The sequence below is a fragment of the Mustela nivalis genome, assembly GCF_964662115.1.
Source record: "Mustela nivalis genome assembly, chromosome: 1".
In the NCBI taxonomy this organism is placed as follows: domain Eukaryota; kingdom Metazoa; phylum Chordata; class Mammalia; order Carnivora; family Mustelidae; genus Mustela; species Mustela nivalis.
The window spans coordinates 126,337,987-126,362,607 of record NC_139020.1 but is presented as its reverse complement, the minus strand read 5'-3'; the positions used below and the strand labels follow the sequence as shown (position 1 = coordinate 126,362,607).

At 38.5% G+C, this 24,621-nt stretch overlaps 1 protein-coding gene and 1 long non-coding RNA gene across 2 annotated transcripts; one reads left to right on the top strand and one right to left on the bottom strand.

The window, feature by feature from the left end:
• Positions 1 to 1,066: 1,066 nt before the first annotated feature.
• LOC309858541 lies at positions 1,067 to 2,296 on the bottom strand. The gene is made up of 2 exons (XR_014308236.1): positions 1,656 to 2,296; positions 1,067 to 1,258 (listed from the first exon to the last, which is right to left on the bottom strand). It is a non-coding gene; the product is annotated as an uncharacterized lncRNA (long non-coding RNA).
• On the top strand, positions 1,288 to 24,245 carry SRPRB (SRP receptor subunit beta). Its single transcript, XM_082718961.1, has 7 exons — positions 1,288 to 1,528; positions 2,303 to 2,397; positions 3,232 to 3,309; positions 6,624 to 6,706; positions 12,175 to 12,311; positions 13,467 to 13,521; positions 22,987 to 24,245. The coding sequence occupies exons 1-7, from the start codon at positions 1,375 to 1,377 to the stop codon at positions 23,198 to 23,200; spliced, it is 816 nt and encodes a 271-aa protein (XP_082575087.1). The 5' UTR covers positions 1,288 to 1,374; the 3' UTR covers positions 23,201 to 24,245.
• Positions 24,246 to 24,621: the final 376 nt, after the last annotated feature.

The following is a 24,621-nucleotide window of genomic DNA, read 5'->3' as shown; positions in this document are numbered from 1 at the left end:
AACCCCTCTAATTCACTTTATGCACTCTATTCTTTTTAGTACAAAACATCAACTACTTCAGATGCAGTCTTGTTAACTCTCCATCTTAACTCAGCACACCCAAATAATCACCACATCCTATTTTCCTTCTACACATCTTTCAGATCTTTGGTCTCATTCCACACCTACACCTGTTTTCCTGGTTCAGACCCGGCACATCTTTTGCCAAAACACAGCAACAACTCCCAGCTGGTCTCCCTGCCTCAGTCTTTCCTCTCTCAAATCACCTTTCTCCATTTATCTGCCAATCATCTCTATTACCCCCAACCGAAACTTCTTATCCCATTCTGGATATTGTCTAGGTTCCTCAGCATAGCACACAATCATTTCCGGTCATACCTGCCAACTTTTCTGCTTCATCTCCTGCCACTTCCGCTGAAATGACATCAGCTTAGTGACAGACTGCAAACTAGCAGCTCCTAGGTGGGCCCCTTCTGGGCCCCCAAGGTGTTTTATTTGGGTGACAAATTTTTTTTTGTTATTGTTGTTGGTGGTAGTGGGTTTGTTTGTTTTTGTTTTTAGTGTTTTTCATTACTTGCTGAAATTTGAAAAGTGGAACATTTCCCTTCTGGCTTCTCTGGAAAAACAGGCCACTTTGGCCCCACATACCTGCCTGGCAGAAGTAGAGGCTGTCCACTCTGGGCAAGAACGACAGCCGCACTTTTCAACAGCTTCACCCCACGCACCGATTTTCCTAGCTGCTTCCCACAATGTCGAAATCTCAGTTGCAGCCCTAGACTTACAGGATAGGGACACTGAGTTGCTCGTTTTCTTCTACATAGAGCACTTTTTCTCCTTTTACACCTGCAGAGGCTGACCCATCCCTCATGACTCAGTTCCTCTCACTTTCCTCCACGAGCTTTTCTCTGAACCAGTGAAGGATTATAGGTCCCTTTCTGTATTCCCATATCGCACCGTACATTCTCCGTCACATCCCATGCCACATTATACTCAGATGAAATATTTGTGTAATCCTTGAGTTCCTCACAAGACTCACCTCGGGAAGGGAGAGACTGGAAATTCTCAGTAAAGATTTCTTAAGCCATTCATTTTATTCATCCATCATTTCGTCCATACCCATGAAGAGGGAGGCGATATTCAACTCCTATCTTAAGGGATAAGAAGGTCCCTCGTGAAATTCCGCGAAACGCCGCTGGTTCGGTGGAAACAGCGCGCAAGAGAACTGCAACTCCCATCAGGACCTTCGGAATCCCCGCCCCTGAAAGAGGAAATATAAATTGAGGACTACCACTCCCGTGATGCTCCGCTTCGGACGCCTGCGCAGAGTCTAGGGCCACGTCGCTTTCGCGGCGCTGGAGACCACGCAGCTCAGCCATGGCTTCCGCGGACACCCGGCGGGTGGCGAATGGCGGCAGTGTCGGGGGAGCCTTCCAGCCCCACCTAGACTACTTGCGGCAGGAGCTGCAGCAGAGGGACCCAACGCTGCTGTCAGCCGTGGTGGCGATTCTCGCGGTGCTGCTGACGCTGGGTAAAGAGGCGGTGGGTGGTTTTGACGGGTGTACGGCCGGCGGGATTCCGAGTTTGGACTGGGCTTGTGCAGACCGCGGCTGCGGGGCGGCGGAGGCACCTGGGAGGCATTTAGAAGGGAGACTCACCTCTTATACCAGCCTGCCTTGCTTCCTGAAGCACGGGGAGTAACGTTCCATTAAAGAAGATTCCCTGCGACACTTGCAGTGACGTCCTGGTCCTTGGGGGCGCGGGTTATTCTTTCTTTGTGGACCCTGTTACGCCTGAGCGCGCGGTCCTTCCCTCCTCCCGGACCCCTCCGCCCCCGCCCACTTCTTTGCTCTTACTACCAAGACTCACGCGTTCTTCACTCCAAATTTGCATGCTGGGCGCTGGGGATACACAGTAAGTCAAGATTGCACTTGAGAAGTCCACAACACAGACGCAGACACCGAAGGGTTGACAGTTGATAGTGGCTGGCACTTAGAGGAGTCCCTAATGATAGAGTAGGCGGTTAGTTAGGAGGTGGAGGCAAGGACATTGATAAGTGGGTTACACATTGAAAGCCTGGGGGCACAACATCACATTTATGGGAATCCAAGAACCCAGACCTCTGTTCACTCAGCTCGGACTCTCCCACCCGTAACACTAACAATAGTAATGATTATAGTGATGGTGAAAACAATAAAAGAATGAGGTGTTCTGTGATTAACTTCTGTTATTTCCCTACCCCAACAATACAGGTGTACTGTTGATGATCAGGGCATAATTTTGGTTGTTTTTCTCTATTCCGCAGTGTTCTGGAAGTTCATCCGGAGCAGAAGGAGCAGTCAAAGAGCTGTTCTTTTTGTTGGCCTGTGCGACTCTGGGAAAACATTGCTCTTTGTCAGAGTAAATGCTTTGATTTACACCTCTTCTAAAGTTAATAGGAAATGTTAGGCCATATCGTTATTCCTGTGTGGTCGTAGTTCATTCTGGAAAGGAAGCTGATACAATTTGGGGTGTTAATTCTTGATTCACTTGGAAAGACTTGAAAAAGTTGAACAGGCTCTTGAAAAATTCATAAACTGGGATTTCTTGACCGTTTCTGTTTTCTTGACTTGCCAGTTACTAACATTTAGTATTTATCTCAAAAGTTATATAGTTTTATGGAACTACTTTCCTGTGGTGTCCAAGGATGCCAGAACAGCTGAAGAGAGAGAAGACAGTGATCTGTATAGGGTGTATAATCTTGTTTAACAAACTCGTCTGAGAACTTGTCAAGGAAGTTTTTTAAAAGGTTGATTCTTTGACATATTGGGCCACTGAGCCATCTTTTCACTAATATTTAACCTACTATTTTAAACAATTTTTCATTATGGAGAGTAGCAGAGGTTTTCTTATTATTCTTCCTTTTGAGAAGATAAATTATTTCCTTTCTACTACAGAAATATAACTTGTAATCATTTGTGATGATTAAAAATGGACATTTGGTGAATTTGGCCAGTAAGGATTTGAAACTAGGTTTTTTATTTCTGGTTTTTTTTTTTTTTCTCCCATCGTGGAGCAGGGAATATAGATGCAATGAATTAGATTTTTCTACAAGGGAAAAACAGTTGTTGCAAGCAACATTCATTTATTTGACCTGACCAACTGGAGAGTTACTCTCTTTAGGTTTGCTATTTATATATTTACTCTGATCTCCCTCAAATTGTTTTTTTTTTTTTTTTTTTTTTTTTTTTACAGTTGTTAACTGGCCTTTACAGAGACACTCAGACATCTATCACCGACAGCTCTGCTGTGTACAGAGTCAACAATACCAGGGTAAGGGGTTTGTAGAATGTTGGGAGTCTGACAATTTTACTTTGGTGCATCAGGGAAGGATATTTGTTATATGAATTAGTCTGATGGTTTAGGTACCATTCGTAGCTTATTTTTATGGATAGATAGAGTTCATGTGACAAATTCTGCTTTTGGTCATCCAAGCAATCTTGCCATCCCCTGTTTTGTTGTACTTCATACACACTGATGTTTTATCATTTTACTAGTTTTTGTTTCTATGTCTTCTTTCCAACTTTACCGTGAGTTCTAGAGGGTGAGCATTAAACCTTTCCCTTTATATTTTGAAGTGGTAATATATGTATATGGGACAAAAATTCAAAAGGTTAAAAGGAATATTCAGTGAAAAGTAATTTTGCCTTTCCTGTCCCTACTAGGTCTTCTCCTTAGAGGTAATAACTGACTATTTTCCTATGGGCTCTTCAGATGGTCTGTGCATATGCAAACCTATCTATATATCTCTTAATTTTTTTTCTTAAGATTTTATTTTTAAGTAACTTCTTCACCCAACACAGGGCTTGATCCCACAAAGCCGAGATCAAGAGTTGCCTGCTCTACCAGCTGAACCAGCCGGCATCCCAATTATTTTCTTTCTTAACTCTTTGTTCTGCCCACTGTTTTTAGGTTTTTTATTTTATTTTTTAATTTTTAATTTTAATTTTAATTTTTTAAAAAAATATTTATTTATTTTAGAGAGCAAGAGAGAGTGTGAGAGAGAGAGAGAGAGAAAACACCCATGCACAAGCCAGGAGAGGGGAAGAGGGAGAGGTGAGGGGAGAATCTCCAGCAGACTTCTTGCTGAGCATGGAGCCTGACCTGGGTTTGGATCCCAGGACCCTGAGATCAGGATCTTAGCTAAAACCAAGAGTTGGGTGCTCAGTCCACTGAACCACCCAGGTGCTCCATATTTTATTTTATTTTATTTTTTTAACAATATGACTAATACAGTTGTGTTGTTTTGTTTTTCTCCCTCATTTGTACACATAGTACCACCTGGTTGATTTGTGAGCCACATAGTATTCCATTATGTGGCTGCACTATTCAATTAAGTTCTTGTTTAAGAACTCTGTTAACAAACATTTAGTTTGTTGTTACAATCTTTTGCTTTTACAGTGTTGCAGTGGACATCCTAAAGAGTATACATGAGTATATTTTAAAAATGCCAGTAAGGAAATCATGAGAAGAACTTTTTATATACCTATTTAGCTCCAGAGTATGGATAGTGACTGCCAAGTCTATTGTAATGAATAAGTATTTGGTGAGTGGAAGAAAGGCTGGGGGCTGGTTGGAGGGGTAGGTGTATAGACGAATGAATGAGAATGGTTAAGAGATCTTTCCTGGTACTTTTTTTAGCCCAGTCCTTTTTAAACTCCCAAGAGTTTAGATTTTGAAAGGTCAGTTTTGGGAGATCTTTAATTCTTGGAGGACTTGTGCCAGATTTTTTTAAGTAGGATATTCCTGGGCATACTTTAGACCCTTACTTTACAATGGAATAGCCATTGGCTGTGTGAGACATATTGAGCATCTGAAATGTGACTAGTCCAAATTGAGGGTTTCTGTAAATGTAAAGTATACACCAGATCTTGAACTTGGGATGAAAAAGTAAAGTATCAACAATTTCTTGATTTTTTTTTTTTTTTACTTGTTTAAAAGATACTTTAGATATGTTGGGTTAAATAATATATATATATATATATATATATTTAAAGATTTTATTTATTTATTTGACAGAGATCACAAGTAGGCAGAGAGGCAGGTAGAAAGAGAGAGGAGGAAGCAGGCTCCCTGCTGAGCAGAGAGTCCAATGTGGGGCTCGATCCCAGGACCCTGGGATCATGTCCTGAGCCGAAGGCAGAGGCTTAACCCACTGAGCCACCAAGGCACCCCAATAATATATATTATTAAATTAACTTTGTATCTTTTTACTTTTTTCCTTTTGGAAAACTTAGCATTATATATAAAACTTGCATATTGTTACTGAAAATGTAACAGTTTGTGGGTGGCTCAGTTGGTTAAGCAGCTGACTCTTGATTTCCACTCAGGTCATGATTTTAGGGTTATGAGATTGAGGCCTACGTATGGCTTTCTGCTAGGCATGGAGACTGCTTGAGATTTTCTACCTTTCCCTCTGACCCCGCCCCCTGCCTACTCATGTGTGCTCTTTCTAAAAAAGAAAAAAGAAAATATAGAGCATTCCTCCCTTCTTTATTACCTCCTCCCAACCCCCCATATGTTTTGGATGTAGTCTGTCTCTCTCAAGTTAGTAATGTGTCCAATATTGTGTCTTTTGAATTGCTTGTGGTGGTATAGTGGTGATAATGAAATGTCCCTAGACTTTTGTCAGGATTTTTTTAAAAACTACCGTACATCATATTTTTACCCATAAAAGACTGCACAGACTACATGATGGCTCATAATGAATCCAACTATAATTATGTGAGATCAGTGCATGATACTGACTCCCTCCTGCTGAACAGTGGTTAAGGCTGGCTATGGATGAGGTAGAGCATCTGAGAAATGTTCGGAAGCCTGGTAATTGCACCAGGGTTATATCAGAGTCTTACTGAGCACAGCTACATCCACACTGAACCTGAGCTCAAGGCCTGAAATGAATAGCTCTTAGGTGGGTGCTTAATGAGTCAGCTCAGTATGGGCAGAACACCTCACTGTTTGAATGATTGACATGAAATATTGACAGTTGGAACAAATAAATGGTGTGTCTAGTTGTCAGATATTCAAAAGTTAAATTATAGTGGAACATGTAAAGGAATGTTTTGTTTTTACAAAGGTCCCGTAATGGTAACATGGTATATAATAAAGTATAGATCTCCTGTCACATCATTTAGTTTGTGAATATTTACTGCTGTTTTCACATGTTTTTGTTTTTATTCATACTAATGTATTTCCCCAGGCTCAGGTGGACTACACTTCCATGACTCCCCCAGAGAGGGTCATTTTCTCACATACCCTGGGAACATTTATCAAAGTTATAATTTTATATTTATTTGTAATTTTACATTATGTTGATATTTCTGATTATATTATAAACCCTGTTGGAATAGGGATTATATTTGTTTTTGCTCACTGTTAAATCCCCGGAGCCTCTACTAATGATTTATAAATACAGGATGCTTTGTGAACATTTGTTTGATTCATTAATTAATTATGGTGAACATTTTTTTGATTCATTGATAAAAATGGATGCTGTTCTGGTACCTGAAATCTCATATGAGAAGTTTATGTTGTGAATGTGAGCCAGGACCAAAACACTGACTTAATGTTATTGCTGCCATCCTTAGGCCACTAGCCTGACCTTGATTGATCTCCCAGGCCATGAGAGCTTGAGACTTCAGTTCTTAGAGCGCTTTAAGGCTTCAGCCAGGTAAGTAGGATTTGGAGTGAACTTGCCTGAATCTCTTATCAGTGCCACCCATACTTGCACTGGTGGGGAAAAGAGCATGGACCCTGGAGTCAACCATTTCTGGTTTGCAAGCCCACCTGTACTAGGATTTTATGAAGATTTTATGAGATAATGTTTGAAAGTATTTCTTTTTTTTTAAAGATTTTATATATTTGACAGAGAGAGATCACAAGTAGAGAGAGAGAGGAGGAAGCAGGCTCTCTGCTACGCAGAGACAGGCTCTCTGTCTCTCGGCCTAGCAGAGAGCCCGATGCGGGACTCGATCCCAGCACCCTGAGATCATGACCTGAGCTGAAGGCAGAGGCTTTAACCCACTGAGCCACCCAGGCAGTCCTAAAAGTATTTCTTAAGAGTGTTCAGAAAGTGTTAACCCTCACCATATTAGTAAATTTTTCATTTACTTTGAGGACAAATTTTAATGTGTGGAACTATTAAAATCTGCAAAATGAATTGGAAGTCTAGGTGAAATCCTAGAAGTTATTTAAATCCAACATTATATATTTCTGTTCTTAAATTACCTAAATTTAGTGTCTCAAAAGTAGAGAACAAATTTTTATATTTCTTTTACTATTGTCCTAATGTTACTCTTAAAATTCTTGTGCTGCAGTTGAAGATACTTGTTTCTTGTTTTGTCTCTAACACTGATAAGAACTTAAGAGGAAAATCAATATACCACATTTAATTGATATTAAAATATTTTAATGCCTGTGAAATTAGAATGCTAGTTATAGTTGTTTGTGTCATAGTTTACTTGGTAGTATTTTCCCTTTCTTAGTAGTACTTGAAATAATAATGTGTCTTTTAATTGGTGGAATCTTAGGTTTGATGGAATGAGGCAGTTGTTTCTTTCCTTAGTTTTGAAGATGTCTTGACTTTTATTTTGTTGTTGCTTCCTTGCCCACAAGATGGTGGTGATGAGCAATCTGTCTGTTCTGCAAATTAAAAAAAAAAAAAAAAAAAAAAAGATTATTTTTTTGAGCAGCTTTAGGTTCACAGCAAAATTGAGCAACAGGTCCAAAGACTTCCTATATTACTCTGCACTCCACACACATGCATAGCCTTTCCTGTTATAAGCATCCTTCTCCAGAGTAATTTGTTACAACTGATAAACTCCTACACCTACACATCGTAATCATTCTGAGTCTTTGTTTTACATTAGGATTCACTCTTGGTGTATATTTCTACACATTTGAACAAATGTATAATGACATATTCACCATTTATAGTTTCACACAGAGTATTTTCACTGCCCTAAAAATCCTCTGCATTCTGCTAATTCATCCCTCTGTTCCCTAACCCTGACAGCTACTTAAATATTTTGATGGTCCCCACATGGTACTTTTTTTCAGAATATTTGGAATCATACAGTAGGTAGCCTTTCAGGTTGGCTTCTTTTACTTACTAATATGCATTCAAGTTACTTCCATGTTTTTTCATTGTTCAATAGCTCATTTCTTTTTAGTGCTGGATAATATGTCATTGTCTGGAGGTATCACAGTTTATTTGTTCATTCACCTATTAAGGACTTCTTTTTTTTTTAGATTTTTATATATTTATTTGATAGAGATCACAAGTAGGCAGAAGGCAGGCAGAGAGAGAGGGGGAAGCAGGCTCCCCGCTGAGCAGAGAGCCCAATGTGGGGCTCGATCCCAGGACCCTGAGATCATGACCCGAGCTGAAGGCAGAGGCTTAAACCACTGAACCACCCAGGCGCCCCTCACCTATTAAGGACTTCTTGGTTTCTTCCAAGTTTTGGCAATTCTGAATAAAGCTGCTGTAAACATCCGTGTGCAGGTTTTTGTGTGGACATAAGTTTTTGGGTGAATATCAAGGATTGCAGTTGTGGAGCCATATGGTAAGAAATATGTTTAGTTTTGTGAGAAATTGCCAAACTGTCTTCCAAAGTAGCTATACCATTTTGCACTCCCACCAGCAATGTATGAGTGTTCCTCATACTCCAATGGATGAGAGTTGCTCTGCATCCTACCCGGCATTTAATGTTGTCAGAGTTCTTGATTTCAGCCGTTGTAGTAGATCCATAGTGATATGTAACTGCTTTAAGTTGCATTTCCCTGATGACATTGATAGGATGTGGATCATCTCTTCATATACTTATTTGCTGTCTATAGATCTTGTTTGGCGAGGTGTCTAAAGATCTTTGACCCATTTTTTCATTGGGTTGTTTTCTATTGTTGAGTTTTAAGAGTTCCTTGTATATTTTGGATAAAGTTCTTTATCAGAAATATGTTTTGCAAATATTTCCTCCCAGTCTTTGATTCATCTTCATTCTTTTGCTGGTGACTTTTGTAGAGCAGAAATTTTGATCTTTAATAAAGTTCAGTTTATACTCTTTTCCCCATGAGTTATGCCTTTAGTGTTGTATCTAAAAAATCATTGCCAGACCCAAGATGTCTAGATATTCTCCTGTGTTCTCTCTCAGGATTTTTATGATTTTGTGGCTTACATTTAGATATGTGATCCATTTTGAGTTAATTCTTGTGAAAAGGATATGGTCTGTATCTGTTCATTGTATGTATTCATTTTTTTTACACGTGGGTGTTTAGCTGTCCCAGCATCATTTGAAAAGATATCTTGTTCTGTTGTACAGATCTTACTCAACGATGAGGTTACATTCTAATAAACCTATAGTAAGTTGAAAATATCTCCAGTTGAAAATACATTTAATATACCTACTGAATGTCAGAGCTTAGCCTAGCCTACCTTAAATGTGTTCAGAACACTTAACACTGGCCTACAGTTGGGCAAAATCATCTAACACAAAGTCTGTTTTATAATACAGTGTTGAATATATCCATGTAACTTGTTGAATACTATACTAAAAGTAAAAATCAGAATGGTTGTTTACCATTTACTCTCTTGATCCAGTGCCTGACTGGAAATGGTGGCTCAGTGCTGCTGCCCAGTATCATGAGATTGTACTCCATATTGCTAGCCCAGGAAAAGATTAAAATTCAAAATCCGAAATATGGTTTCTGTTGAATGTATATTGCTTTTGCACCATTGTAAGGTAAAAAGTTTTAAGTTGAACTGTTTTAAGTCGGGGACCATAGTAGGTGTCTCTTTCTGGACTTTGTTCTGCTGATCTCTACTGATCAGGACCATGCTTTCTTGATTACTAAAGCTTCATAGTAAGTCAGGCAGTGTCAGTCCTCCAGCTTTGCTCTTCAGTATTGTGTTGGCTATTCTGGGTCCTTTGCCTTACCATATAAATTACAGAATCAGTCTGTCAACATCTGCCGGAAGTTACTAAGGTTTTGATTGGATTTCATTGGAATCTATAGATCAAGTTGGGAAGAACTGACATTTTGAAACTGTTTAGTCTTCCTATCTGTGATGGTGGAATATCTCTGTTTATCTAGTTCTGCTTTCATTTTGTTGATCAGTTTTGTAGTTTCCTCATATAGATCTTGTATATATTTTATTATATTTATACCAAAGTTTCATTTTGGGGGGGATGATAATATAAATGGTATTGTGTTTCTAATATTTTGTTGTTGTGGGTGCTGTTTTTTATTGCTATAGGATATGAAAGCCTCTCTCCAGAATGGGTTCATATTTCCTTCTGTTGGGGGCTCTTGGAGTTCATCGAATCTGGCCCCGTTTTTATATAAATCTTTCTGCATCTTATGCCGCGAAAGAGTAAATTCATACCCCTGACCCCCAATCTGTGTGGCACAGGATGCCTGGTATTTCAGTTCCTTTTGCATTATTTTCCCACACCTCCACTAGACAGCTTTTAAGTTGTAGGCTTTGTGCAGAGGGTTCAGCTCCAGCTCCCTGACTGCATGTTGGCCATTGCTCGTTTCCAGCTATTGCTGAGCATTCAAACCCTGGTCTGTTATCTGCTCTTTCTCCTGGACTGTTTTGCTTTAGCTTTGATACCTCTTTACTTGTGCCACATGAGGATTCTCACTGTTGCTGCCTTAGGTTGGGCCCTGCCCGGTCACTGTGCTTCTAGTTTGGTTACCCTCTTAGATTTATCTGTCTTCCATGAAGCACCAATATTCTTTGTAATAGAAGGGCACAAACTCTGGAGGTTTGTGTACCAGCCTACCTTGAGCTCTGTAGGCCACGATGTTCCACTCCATTGTGCTCTGCACATACTACTTTCCAGGCAGTCTGTGTCCCAGTTTTTTTGTCTGGCTAAAATTCAGCCCAGTTGTTGACATCCTCCATTAAGTCATCTTGACCTATTCTCATGTAAATGTTCTTGTTTGTTCCCGTTGGTGCATAGGTCTGTTTTAGCATTTTATGACATAGTTTTGTATATGATGATTTTGAAATGCCAATTGAATATTACCCCCACCTTAAAAGACCACCAGAGACGTGAGTCAAAGCCAATCAGCAAGGGTCGTTTATTGCAGGTTCTTGCAGGTTCGAACCTGGACCTCTGCGCGGCTCTTTGCCGATAATGCGGAGAGGTCCAGAGCTGGGTTGGTACAGGGTTTTTATAGACAGGTACAAACAAGTTTCGGGTGGGGCTGAGCTGATTGATTGATAGTTTGAACAGGCATACTTGGCGTCAGTGGATTGGGTCAGGGGACCCGCGTGCGAAAGCAGACAAAGCAATCTTACAGAAGCAGAACTGGCCGGTTAGCCCACGCATGCGGAAAAAAGCACTATCAGGATATTGAAGGCCTGGTTACTATCAAGTAAAGACAATTGGGAGTCTCCTGGTGGAATGTTACATTCCTGCTATGAAGCATCCTTGTTAATGAGATTTAGGTTTAGAAGAAATTTAACTTTATTTACTTTTCCTTCTACCTCCGCCTCCTTCGGTTTTTCATGGAGGGGAGGGTGACATTAGGGCTATTGATAAGGTAACTTCTTTGTTGTAAATCTCAAGGACATTTGCAAACCAAGGGAGACTCCTACCTTGCCGGACTGTGATCTCTGCAAGTTAACTATTTATCGTTTTATGTCAGTCAGGGGTGCCTGAGGAATGCTACACATATGGAGGGGAGCGGGTGAAGGAGGGGTGCAAGGCACCAGCTTTTGCTTTGTCCTCAGCCAGCCTCCTGCTCCTTCAATTTCCTGGTCTTTGGGGGGCAGGCATGATTTCCTTTTTTAACTTTTTGGATTATTTATTGATAATACATTAACACTAAGTAGTCCTTTGTTTTTTGTTGTTGTTTTTGCATTTTTATAAAACTTGATAAAAAAATTTCAAACTGTACAGTCATCAGAAATACATAGTTAACCAAAAATGCACACACTTGGCATCTCCTCAGTAGTCCTTTGTTAAATGAGTATTTGTATGGTATGATTACATGTGTGCACACTTGCATTTGAGCCTGCTGTGTGTTACTAATTAGGATTGAATTGGATGAAATTAAGGATATAACTTTTCAGTATAATGCTGTACTCCTGCTTGCTTACATGCTGGTTTTTCTTTCTCCTCCTTCCAGGGCTGTTGTGTTTGTTGTGGACAGTGCAGCCTTCCAGCGAGAGGTGAAAGATGTGGCAGAGTTTCTGTATCAAGTCCTCATCGACAGTATGAGTCTGAAGAACACACCATCATTCTTAATCGCCTGCAATAAGCAAGGTGCCATCATGTTTTCCAGCAATAATAATTGAGATTTTTCTGGGATTGCTATTAAGAGCTAATACATTTGTTATTATTGAGGATGAGAGATGATTGTTAAGGAACTATGAAGGATTTTAAATCTAAAAGTTGTTTATATACCTGCATTTTTATTAGGTTTTTAAAAAAATTTTTATTAATTTTGTTAGTTTTACCAGTCTGTTCTAAGGAGTGTCTGTTACCAGTTTTTCTTTGATACAGTGTTTTACATTTCACAAAATTATAAATCATTTTACTTTATTTACCAAGTTAAGTTTGTCAGATTGACAGTATGTCCTATCACACACAATTGTGGAGGGCCAGGGGACCGTCTGTCTTTTCAGACACATTTACCTTCCAGCACATTTTATCAAGGAGGGTTTTTGTTTGCACAAGTTGTGTTTTCTTTAACCTCATAACCATTAAACATTTTCTATCACACCCAGTAATCTGAGGCTTCAGTTTCATTATCTCTAGCATAAGATAAACTAGTTGATTTTATAGTCTTCTTTCAGATTAAAATTCTGATTCTACAGCATTTGTCAGAAGTGATCAGGTAGTTATAACCCTAACAATGCCTAATCAGGAAGTGGTGTTAGGATCATTACTGGCCTCTTGGTTTCTTTTCTTTGGTGTAGGAGAGAAGGTGATATTTATTTGGCTTTTGCTGGAAGCCAAACCAGCAAAGAGGGTGTTCCTCTCTTACCAAGGAGCAATTAAGTGACTTAGTATCTTAGTATCAGCTGGAAATGTGCTTAGTTTACTTTTATATGACAAGTAGGATGTTTCTATTTACAATCAAAAAGCTCTTAGGTTTTCTCTCTGATACGCTAGCTGGACTTACATATATTTTGATTTAAAAGGTCTGTAAGATGTAGAAACTTTCATGAACTAGTCAATTTTAGGGATATGAACTTAATATATTTGTAAGCATTATTATAGGAAAACCCATACCTGAAAATTAGAAAGCTTATTTTAGTAGTTAAGCTACTAATGGTAAAAAGCTCTTTAGGAAAAAAAAAGGGGGGGGAGGGTAGAAACTTACTGGTTTAAATTGGAATTTTCCATATGTGCAAGAGGTCTTGGGAAAAGACCCTTTCCGGTTTAAACTATAACAATGTCTTTATTTCTTTACAGACATTACAATGGCAAAATCCGCAAAGTTAATTCAGCAGCAGCTTGAGAAAGAACTGTAAGTATGAATAAGTCATATTGATTAATGTAGATTTTAACACTTAGGAAATTTGAATATATTGCTTAAGGTCTTTGGTTGTATATAATTATCATAGCCCAAAGAATAGTGTGACATATATTTGTTAAATAATTGACAAAATTAATGGAATTCTAAAAGGCATCGGTGGGATTTTATGGATGCTTTAAAAATTCATGGAAAGAAAATCTCAGGTTTATTGAGACCATAAGCTCAATTTATTTTCCCACTGTTTCTAGTTCATTTATAGTAGATATGAAAGGTTTTAGAAACTAAAAAATTTGAAAGCCATGGAAATTTTTGTTGACAAAATAAGGAATGCTTTAAAAGAATTTAAAAATCTATTATACTATTTTATAGCTTATTTTATCATTTTCTAGCTACATTGCAATATCATTTAGCTTATTTTAGTGTTTAAAAATTTGTAAAGTGAGCTGTAACTTTTTGAATTTTAAGAAATCTACTAGCATGTCTATACTCTCCCAGTTTATAAGAGCTAGCTACAGCTTGCTTACCCGGGAGCTACCATCAATATTATATGAAGCAAGTAATTTTTTTTTGCTGCTGTTATGTAGACTTTTGTGTGTGTGTGTGTGTGTGTGTGTGTGTGTGTGTGTGTGTAAATTCAACTTTGAGGGGCACCTGGTTGCCTCAGTCAGGTAAGTGTCTGCCTTTGGAGCAGGTCATGATGCCAGGGTCCTGGGATAGAGTCCCTATATCAGGCTCCCTGCTCTCCAGGGAGCCTGCTTCTCCCTCTGCCCTGCCCCCTGCTCATGCACTCTCTCTCAAATAAATAAAATCTTAAAAAATATTCAACTTCGAGCACATTTTTTTCCCCACCAGGATTTACTTACTCATTTATACATTTAATATCTAGTATATGGCAAGCCCTGCTTTCAGGATGTGGCTGTAGGGGGAACTGTGATGTGGTTCCTGTACTCAGGAGCTTAGGGTTGACAAACTCCTGCTCAGGGTGTGCAAACAAGAAATAGGTTAACATTTTTAAAGGGCAGGTTAAAAAAACAGGAAAAGTAGAAAAATATGTGACAGAAACTAAATGTCACCCACAAGCCCAAAACATTTAATTTATGGTTTTTTACAGAAAAATTTTATCAGACCTGGTCTGTCATTTTCTGTGTTTCTTTTTTCTTTTAACTGAGAATGATCTATTTAATTCCATATGCTTTAAACTTTTTAATATATGAATAGAAGAGTAAAGTTAGTGGTTCAGTCAGATTTATCAAAGACCTCCTGCTTTCAAGTTGAATATCAAAAAAGATTTTTTTAAACACTTTTATGGGGGGCAATTGATATGTAAAAAGCCGTGCATATTTAATGTGTACAACTCCATGCATTTGTGGATAAGTATCCACTTTTGAAGCCATCACCACCATCGAGACCCTAAAAATACCATTATTTTGTAGTTTCCTCCTGCTCTCTTTATTGTTTGTGTTTGTATGAGGGTAAGTGAGAGAAACAGTGTTTCATGAGAATACTTAAGATCTATAGTATTGGCAGATTTTAAGTATACAGTGCAGTATTGTTAGCTGTACACACTATGCTATATAGATCTCTAGTATATACTTATTTGCATAAGTGAACCTTTTTTTAAAAAAATATTTATTTGAGAGAGAGAGTGGGGGGAGGGACAGAGGGAGAGGGAGAAGTAGGCTTCCCTCCCTGCACGAGCTGAGAGCCCAACATGGGCTGGGATCATGCCCTTAGCCGAAGGCAGACGCTTAACTGACTGAGCCACCCAGACACCCCTGTATAACTGAAACTTTATAACTTTTGACCTAATAACCAAAGGCTCCCCATTTCTCCCTCTCCCCCCACTCCAGTAATCACCATTCTACCCTGCTTCTATGTGTTTGTTTTAGATTTCATATGTAAGTGTGATTATATATTATTTGTCTTAATTGGGTTTGTTATATCACTTAGCATAGTAGGTTTATCCATGTTGTTATAAATAGTAGGATTTCCTCCTTTTCAGGGCTAAATAATATTCATTGCATGTATGTTCCACATTTTCTTTATCCATTTATCCTTTGATGGACATTTAGGTTGCTTCCATATATTGCCTCTTGTAGTAATGCTCCAATGAACATGAGAGTGCAATTACCTCTTCAAGAACCTGATTTTAATTCCTTTAGATAAATACCCAGAAATGGAATTGCTGGATCATATGGTAGTTTTATTTGTAATTTTTTGAGGAATCTTCATGGTGTTTTCATAGTGGCTGTATCAATTTACATTCCCACCAACAGTGTACCAGGATTGCCTTTTGTCTGCATCTCTACAACTTAACTTGTTTGTTTTGTTTTAATGTTAGTCACTATCTCAGGTGTGAGGGTATATCTCATGGTGCTTCTGATTTGCATTTCCCTAATGATTAGTTATGTTGTGTACCTTTTCATGTACTTATTGGCATTTGTGTCCTCTTTGGAGAAACGTCTGTTCAGAAATGTCTATCCTTTGTCCATTTTTCAATTGGATTATTATTTTTTTTTTGTTAGTGACTGGTAGGAGTTTCTTATATATTTTGGATATTAACCCTTATCAGATACATGGTTTGCAGGTATTCTCCAATTCCAGGTTATCCTTTTATTTTACAGATTGTTTCTTTTGCTCTGCAGAAGTTATTTAAATTAGCAATCACATTTATGTTTCCTTCTGTTGCGTATGCTTTTGGTGTCATATCCAAAAACTCACTGCCACAACCAGGGTCACTGAGCTTTTCCTTTGGTTTTCCTTCTTGGGTTTTTGTGGCTTAAGGTCTTATGTATAAGTCTTTAATTCATTTTGAGTTGATTTTTGTGTACAATATAAGATAAAGGTCCAATTTTATTCATTTGCTTATAGATAATCCAGTTTTCCTAGGACCATTTATTAAAAAGACTATCCTTTACCCATTGTATATTCTTGTCATCCTTATCAAAGGTTTACTGACTGTATGTGTGGGTTTATTTTTTGGCCCCTCCACTATATTCTACTGGTCTGTGTGTCTTCTTATGTCAGTATCATACTGTTTTGATTACTATAGCTTTTTTATATAATTTGAAACCTGCAAGTGTGATGCTTTCATCTTTTTTGTCTTTACTCAAGATTACTTTTACTATTATGGGTCTTTTTGTGGTTCCATATGAATTCTATCATTGTTTCTTCTATTTCTGCAAAAAATTATTCCATTGGAATACTGATATTGCACTGCATCTGTAGAGGACTTTGCATCATACAGACATTTTAACAATATTTAATTATTCTAATTGAGGAACAAAGATATCTTTTCCTTTATTCATGTCTTCAGTTTCTTTCACAGATGTCTTATAGTTTTCAGTATATAGATCATTTGCCTACTTTAGGGTTTACATTTATGCTTAAGTATTTTATTTTTGATGCTTTGTAAACAGGATTGGTAATTCCTAATTTCTCTGATAGATCATTAGGGTATAGAAACATAACTGATTTTTGTATGTTGATTTTGTATCCTGCAACTTTACTAAATTTTTTAGTAGTTCTTTTTCTTTGATGGTGATTTAGGGATTTATATATATAAGATTAAGTCATCTGTGAACAGAGAGAATCTTCTTTTTGATTTTCATGCTTTTTATTTCTTTCTTTGTATAATTGCTGTCTCTAGGACTTACAGTACTATGCTGAATACACGTGATGAGAGTGGACATCCTTGTGTTGATCTTAGAGGAAAAGCTTTCAGCTTTTCACTGTTGAATATGATATTTTCTGTGGACTTGTCATATATGACCTTTATTATTTTGAGCTATATTCCTTTTGTGCCTATTTCATTGCATTTTAATCATGAAAGGATGTTGATTTTTGTCAAGTGATTTTTCTTTATTGAGATGATTGTATGATTTTTATCCTTCATCCTGTTAATGTGGTGTATCACCTCTATTGGTTTGTATATGTTGAACTGTCCTTCCATCTTGAGTAAATCCCATTTGATCTTAGTGTACAATCCATTTAATGTTTGTACTGTTGAATTTGGTTTGCCAGTATTTTGTTGAGGATTTTTGTACCTATGTTCATTAGGTATTTTGGCCTATACTTTTCTTGTAGTATCCTTATCTGTCTTGGCTATCAGGGGAAGGCTAGCTAAAATGAGTTTGGAAGTGTTACCTCCTCTTTAATTAGGAAGAGTTTGAGAAGAATTGGTGTTGATTCTTCTTTAAATGTTTGGTAGAATTCACCAGTGAGCCATCACGTCTTCACCTGTTCTTTGCTGGTTGTTTTTGATTATTGATTCAGTCTCCTTCCTCATTATTGGTCTGTTCAGATTTTGTTTTTTCAAGATTCAGTTTTGGTATGTTGTGTGTTTCTAGGAATTTATCCATTTCTTCTAGGTTGTCTAATTTGTTAATGGACTCTTATCCTTTGTATGTCTGTTGAGTAATTACCCCTTTCATTTCTGATTTTATTAATTTTAGTCTTCTCCTTGCTAAAGGTTTATCAATTTTATCTTTCAAAAAACTCCTCTTAGTTTCATTGATATTTTCTATTGTTTTCTAGTCTGTATTTCATTTGTTTTTGCCCTGATGTTTATTTTTTCCATCCTTCTGCTAGCTTCAGGGTTAGTATTTTCTTTTTCTAGTTTCTGGGGGTGTAAACTTAGTTTGTTTATCTAGATCTTTCTTTTCTCCTAGACTAGATATTTATTGCTATAAACTTCCCTCTTAGAACTGCCTTTTGCTGCATCCTGTAAGTTTTGGTGTGTTGGGTTTCCATTTTCATTCATTTCAATATTTTTTTATTTGCCTCTGGATTCTTCCTTGACCTTTTAGTTGTTCAGAAATGTGTTATTAATTCCCCACATATTTGTGAATTTTCCAGTATTCCTTCTGTTATTGAATCCTAGGTTCATATCATTGTGGTCAGAAAAGATACATGACGTGATTTCGGTCTTAAATTTGTTAACTTGTTTTGTCACCTAACATGTTATCTATGCTGGAGAACTGTTCTATGTACACTTAAAAAGAAAGCATTCTGCAAATGTTGGCTGGAATGTTCTGTTAGGAATATTTGGTATATAGTCTTGTTCAAATATGTTGTTTTATTGATTTTTGTCTGGATGATCTATTCATTATTGGAAGAGTGGTATTTAAATCCCCTCCTATTACTGTGTTGATATCTACTTCTCCCTTTAGTTCTATTGATATTTGCTTTATGTATTTAGATTCTCTGATGTTAGGAGCATATATGGTTACAATATCCTTTTGATGAATTGACCCCTTTATTTTTATATAATGACCTGCTTTTCTCTTGTGACAGTTTTTAACTTAAAGTCTGTTTTGATGTAACAGTTATAGCCAGGCCTGCCCTTTTGGTTGTCATTTGCATGGAATGTCTTTTTCTATCCCTTCACTTAGAACCTTTAATCTAAAATGTGTCCTGGAGACAGCATATAGTTCAATCTTGATTTTGTTTTTTAATACATTCATCCACTCAGTTTTGATTAGAGAATTTAAACCATTTACATTTATTAATGATTTGTTTGTGGTGTTATACTCAGATTCCTTTCTCTTTATTTTGTGTATCATGGGTTTTTTCTTTGTGATTATAATGAGACTTTTATAAAACATAGTATTGGTAATCTTATTTTAAGCTGATAACAGCTTTACTGCATGCAAAAATTGCATGCATTAACTTCTTCCCTTCATTTTATACTATTGATTCCACAATTCACATTTTTATCCACAGTTCACGTCTTTTTTTAAAAAGATTTTATTTGTTTATTTGACGGAGAGAGGAACACAAGCAGGGGGAGTGGGAGAAGGAGAAGCAGGCTTCCCGCAGAGCAGGGGACCCGTTGAGGTGCTCGATCCCAGGGCCCTGGGATCATAACCTGAGCTGAAAGCAGACACTTAACGACTGAGCCACCCTGGCACCCCTCCACCATTCATTTTTTATATTGTGTATCCATTAATAAATTACTGTAGCCATAGTTATCTTTAATACTTTTGTCTCTAGCTTTCATGGTAGACTTAAGACTTAAGTGATTTATGTGTCACTGTTATAGTATTAGAGTATTCTGAATTTGTCATAGTGAGTTTTATACTTTCCTATGTTTTCATGTTGTTAGTTAGTGTCCTTTTGTTTCACCTTTAAGAACTGCCTTCAGCATTTCTTCCAAGGCAGGTCTAGTGGTTATGAACTCCTTCAGATTTTGTGTGTCTGGGAAACTTTGTCTCCTTCATGTCTGATGGACAGTTTTGCTGGGTATGGTATTGTTGGTAGCAGTTTTTTTTCTTTCAGTATTTTTTTCTTTTTTTTCTTTCAGCACTTTGAATATATCATTCCATTCTGTACTATCATACAGCCTTTCTGCTAAGGCTAAGAAATTTAGTCTTACGGGGTTTCCCTTGTTTGTAACCGTTGTCTTTTCTCTTGCTGTTTTCAAAATTCTCTTGTCTTTGTTTTTTTGTTAGTTTGATTATAGTGTGTTTTGGTGAAGCTCTCTTTATGTTTAATCTATGTAGGGTTCTTTGGGCTTAATGGATCTACCTGTTCATTTCCCTTTCTAGATTTAGGGTTTTCTGTATTATTTCTTTAAAAATAAGTTTTCTGTTTGTCTTTCTCTGCTCCTTTTGGACTGCCATAATGCATGTATTTGATTCCTTTAGTGATATAAGTTATTTAGTCTCCTTTTACTCTTTTTTTTCTTTTTGTTCTTCTCATTAGGTAACTTCAAATTACCTGCCTCAGGCTCTCTGGTTCTTTCTTTGTCTTAATCAAGGCTGCTGTTAAAGATCTCTGAATTTTTCACATCAGTCAATTGTGTTCTTTAGCTCTAGAGTATCATAAAAACTTTTTATGGCATCTCTTTGTTGAGCTGCTGCTGTTGTTGCTTCTTCTTTTTTTTTTTTTTTTTTAAGTAGACTCCATGCCCAACGTTGGGCTTGAACTCACAACCTGAGATCAAGAGTCTCCTGCTTTACCAGCTGAGCTAGCCAGGTGCCCTGAGCTTCTTATTTTTATTCATATATTACTTTTCTCATTTTGTTGAGTTGTCTGTTCTCTTCTTATAGCTCAGTGAACTTTCAAATGATTATTTTGAATTCTTTGTCAGGAATTCCATAGATCTCCATTTCTTTAAGGTCAGTTATTGGTTCTTTATTTTGTTCCTTTGAACTCCAGCTTGCTGCTGGAGTGCTTTGGCAGACTGGCCTGGCTCCTAGGTCCATGGGTATGTGGGTCTACTGTCTGGGTTCATGGAAGTGGGCCCGGCACCAGGGTCCACTTGCGTGGCCTGGCCAGGTGCCTGGTCTACTGGGGCAGGTCTGGTGCTGGGGTCCATTGGGGTGGTCCTGGAGCTTGGGCCCATAGGAGTAGATTGGGGCCATTGGGGCGGTCAGCCTGGTGCTGAGTTCTGTGGCTTAGTGAGTGCTTACTTCACTGGCCTTCTCCCAAGTGAAGCATATTTCTCCGTGCTTGCAGGAAAAGTAACGTGGGTAATGTGAAACTGTCCTTCCTATCCTCTTTGAATCCATCCTTTCTTTTTTTTTTTTTTTTTAAGATTTTATTTATTTATTTGACAGACAGAGATCACAAGCAGGTAGAGAGGCAGGCAGAGAGAGAGGGAGGAGGAAGCAGGCTCCCCGCTGAGCAGAGAGCCCGATGTGGGACTCGATCCCAGGACCCTGAGATCATGTCCCGAGCTGAAGGCAGAGGCTTAACTCTCTGAGCCACCCAGGCGCCCGAATCCATCCTTTCTTATTTCTGTGTAACACCCAGTTGTAATCTTGGACCCAGATGCCTGCTCTCTCATGCATGTGTGTGCTTATTCAAATTGATGGTTCTGTGAGAAGACTTGTGCTGGAAACCCCTATTCTGCCATCTTGCTGATGTCAGTGTCAGTGGTTTCTGTCCCTTCTGAAATCGCATGTTTATCATTTTTCCCTTACTTCTGATGGTCACTCTCTTAAGACTATAAATTGCTTGTTGTTAGGCTAAGGAAATTAGAACAATTAGATGATTTGGTTTTTCCAGAAATTCTGGTGCAATTGTTGGGAATTGGGGGGGAAAGTGATCATAATGTTTGTGTATCCATTTTGGCTTTTTCTTCTGGTATAGTCCAAGTCTTCCTAGGTTCAAAAAATTTATTTTCTTTAGTCCATTTGCTTTTCACTCTAAAGAGCCATAGAAAAGCAATACAGACAGAAATGCTATATTATAAGGTAGTGAGGTAAAAATGTTAAAAGTTGGGAAGGTGAACATCAGTTAAATTAGAAATCAGATTTGATTTGATCTTTAAAGTTTATTTTTATTAGTAATCTCTACACCCATTTTGGGGCTCAAACTTATGACCCCAAGATCAAGAGTCTCATGCTCTTAGAACTGAGCCAACCAGGTGCCCCAGGAGTCTGATTTTTAATTAATGTGAGAATTCGGCCCTGTCAGCATTGAAGCATTTCATAGTCTTCTGAAAAACTTCTGAAAAGGCTATGTTCACATGGCCTTATGGTAAGAGCTGAATATAGGTGATGTTTGGCCTTTTATCCTTCTTAAGTTTTTTTTTTTTTTTTAATTGTAAAATATCTTACATATAAAGGGATACATGACACATAAATTGAATTTAAAGAATATTAAAATGAATACCCATGGACCCACCACCTTGCTTATTAGAAGGCTCTAGCGGCTCCTCCCTATTAATCTTGAATTTAGTATCTTGAATTTTGTATTAATTATTTTTTAAAGTACTTTTACCGTGTGTGTGTGTGTTTCTAAACCAAGGTATCAGTTTTTCCTGGAGATTCTTCACGAATTTTCATGCAGTCTTACAGCTCCAAGAAAGCACATTGGGAGCCTGTTTTCCAAGGCTTCTGGATTGCAGAAAGGGCGGGAGAAGTATACGCGGGAGCATTGCTGTGCACTCTTTTTTGGGGCCAGCAGGTGGCAGTAAGACAACTTAAGTTTGGGAAGGTTTTCCTGGGTAAAGAGGTTGGAGAATAGTAATTGTGCCCAAACTGGATATGAGAATCTGGAGTTTGTAGATTTACTAAGCTCTGTATCCACATAGACTCGTGATAAACATAAATACTGTATTTTCCCACACTTAACTTTCAGAGACTTAAGTTACTTTAACATTTATAGCATGTATTTAAAAAATATGTTCAAAAATGGCATCATGCAGATGATGTTAGAGGAAGGGGATAAGGTTGCCCTGGGTTGAGAGAAGGTTGGTATGACCTGGGCACATGAGCGATCTGCTCTTATCAAGCCAAGTCTGGCTAGACCCCTGCCTCTTTTGTCTGAGAGCAATTTCTGAATGCAAGGGGTTAATCGAAGTCTTAATAGTGTAATTGACAGTTGTATGTCAGGTACTTAAATGAGTGCTGAAATGTTTAGGAATGTGTGTGGCTTCCTAAGGCCTTTAGTTGCTATATAAATGCTGTTGCTCTCTTCCTGACTCATTTTTCTTTCATCTCACAGCAACACTTTACGAGTCACCCGTTCTGCTGCCCCCAGCACACTGGACAGTTCCAGCACTGCCCCAGCTCAGCTGGGAAAGAAAGGCAAAGAATTTGAGTTCTCACAGTTGCCCCTCAAAGTGGAGTTCCTAGAGTGCAGTGCCAAGGGTGGAAGAGGGGACACGGGCTCCGCAGACATCCAGGACCTGGAGAAATGGCTGGCGAAAATCGCCTGAGGGGCAGGGCCAGAGCTCAGGACATTAATGTGAATATGTGTGGCCCACAGTTTTGGAAAAGGGTTTGGTAGCCTGGAGATGATAAAGAAGTTGATAAAGAATGGGTACGAAATGTAATTAGAAACATTTTCTTGTTCTGGAAACAAATTATTGTTGAAAGTAACTTGGAATTTTTGTTTTTCAGTTTAGTTCTCCCTCAGTGTTTTCTAATCACTTACCTCCCTGTGTTTCTTCCCTTGGTTAAGGTTTATGTCATGTCCCTTTAGCAAATGCTTGACCTAGGGTCAAGGTCTTTGTGACCATAACAAGTGGATCCACATAGAGAGGATATTATCATGAGAGTACGGTTATCATCTGAAAAGTTTCTTATCCTCTGCTTCTGTGTGTTAGTCCCTTTTCCTGAAAACAAACCTGTCTGTGTATGGAACCAGTTGATTCCATTTGCCCTTGATGTTCATGGGCAGTACGTCATCTAGTCCTTTGTGACTTCTCCGAGGTGTGTGTGTGTAGTTACCATGCGGTTTCCCGACATATGAAGAAGACAGGTAGGAAACAGCAAGGCTGTGTTGACAGTGGGTCTGTTCTTCATCAACGTGGTGACTTGTCTACACTCCACCCTCACAGCACTCAGGTTTTAAAAACTTGCCCTGAACCCCTGGAGTCATTCCCAGATGATAGAACTATAAATGCTAAATCCCCACATGGCGAGCATCTGATGTGCTCTCGTGGCGTCCCTTAACTGAGGAGTATATAAAGATTTAGAAGCTGTGTGTGGTTTTTTGGATGGCTGAGGGCTCTGGGGCTACGTTTCTATACTCTTTGACCAGCCCCTATTTTATACTAGGAGCTAGAATGCTGTGGAACCCACACGAATTTAAAAAGTTCTCCATAGTTTTTTAAAGTGCATATTCACTCATCGTTGAAAGAAAAGTCAGCTTTTTCAAAGTGGTATTCTTTGTTGTCTTCTTAAATGTTAACTTTTTTTAATGGCTTTTATAAATTATTAATGCGTTTCTTGGTAAATAAACAACATGTCTGGCTCAGAGCAATTGAGTGGAATGGTAGAGTGAGTACAACTGGGAGCATGTGTTAGGGTACAGGCTGAGCTCCATTATTTCCAGGGCCTGAGGATTGCAGCATACACAGGGACAAACTGCTGTCCCTACTTCACACACTCAGGGACAAGCCACACTAAAGCTTCAGAGGAGACAGGAGTAGCTGAGGTGAGGGAGAAGCTGGTCCCAGAACAGTGTGGTCAGAGCCAGGACAGGAGAGGTGTCAGGGCTCGGCAGGCGCACAACAGGGGCACCTCACCTGGCTGTGAGGGGTCAGGGAGAGTCAGATAGAAGCATGGGGCTGAAACCATCCCAGGGAGTGCAGTCCCCTTGTCTGTGCACTACAGCCCAAGCCTCTGCCTTCCT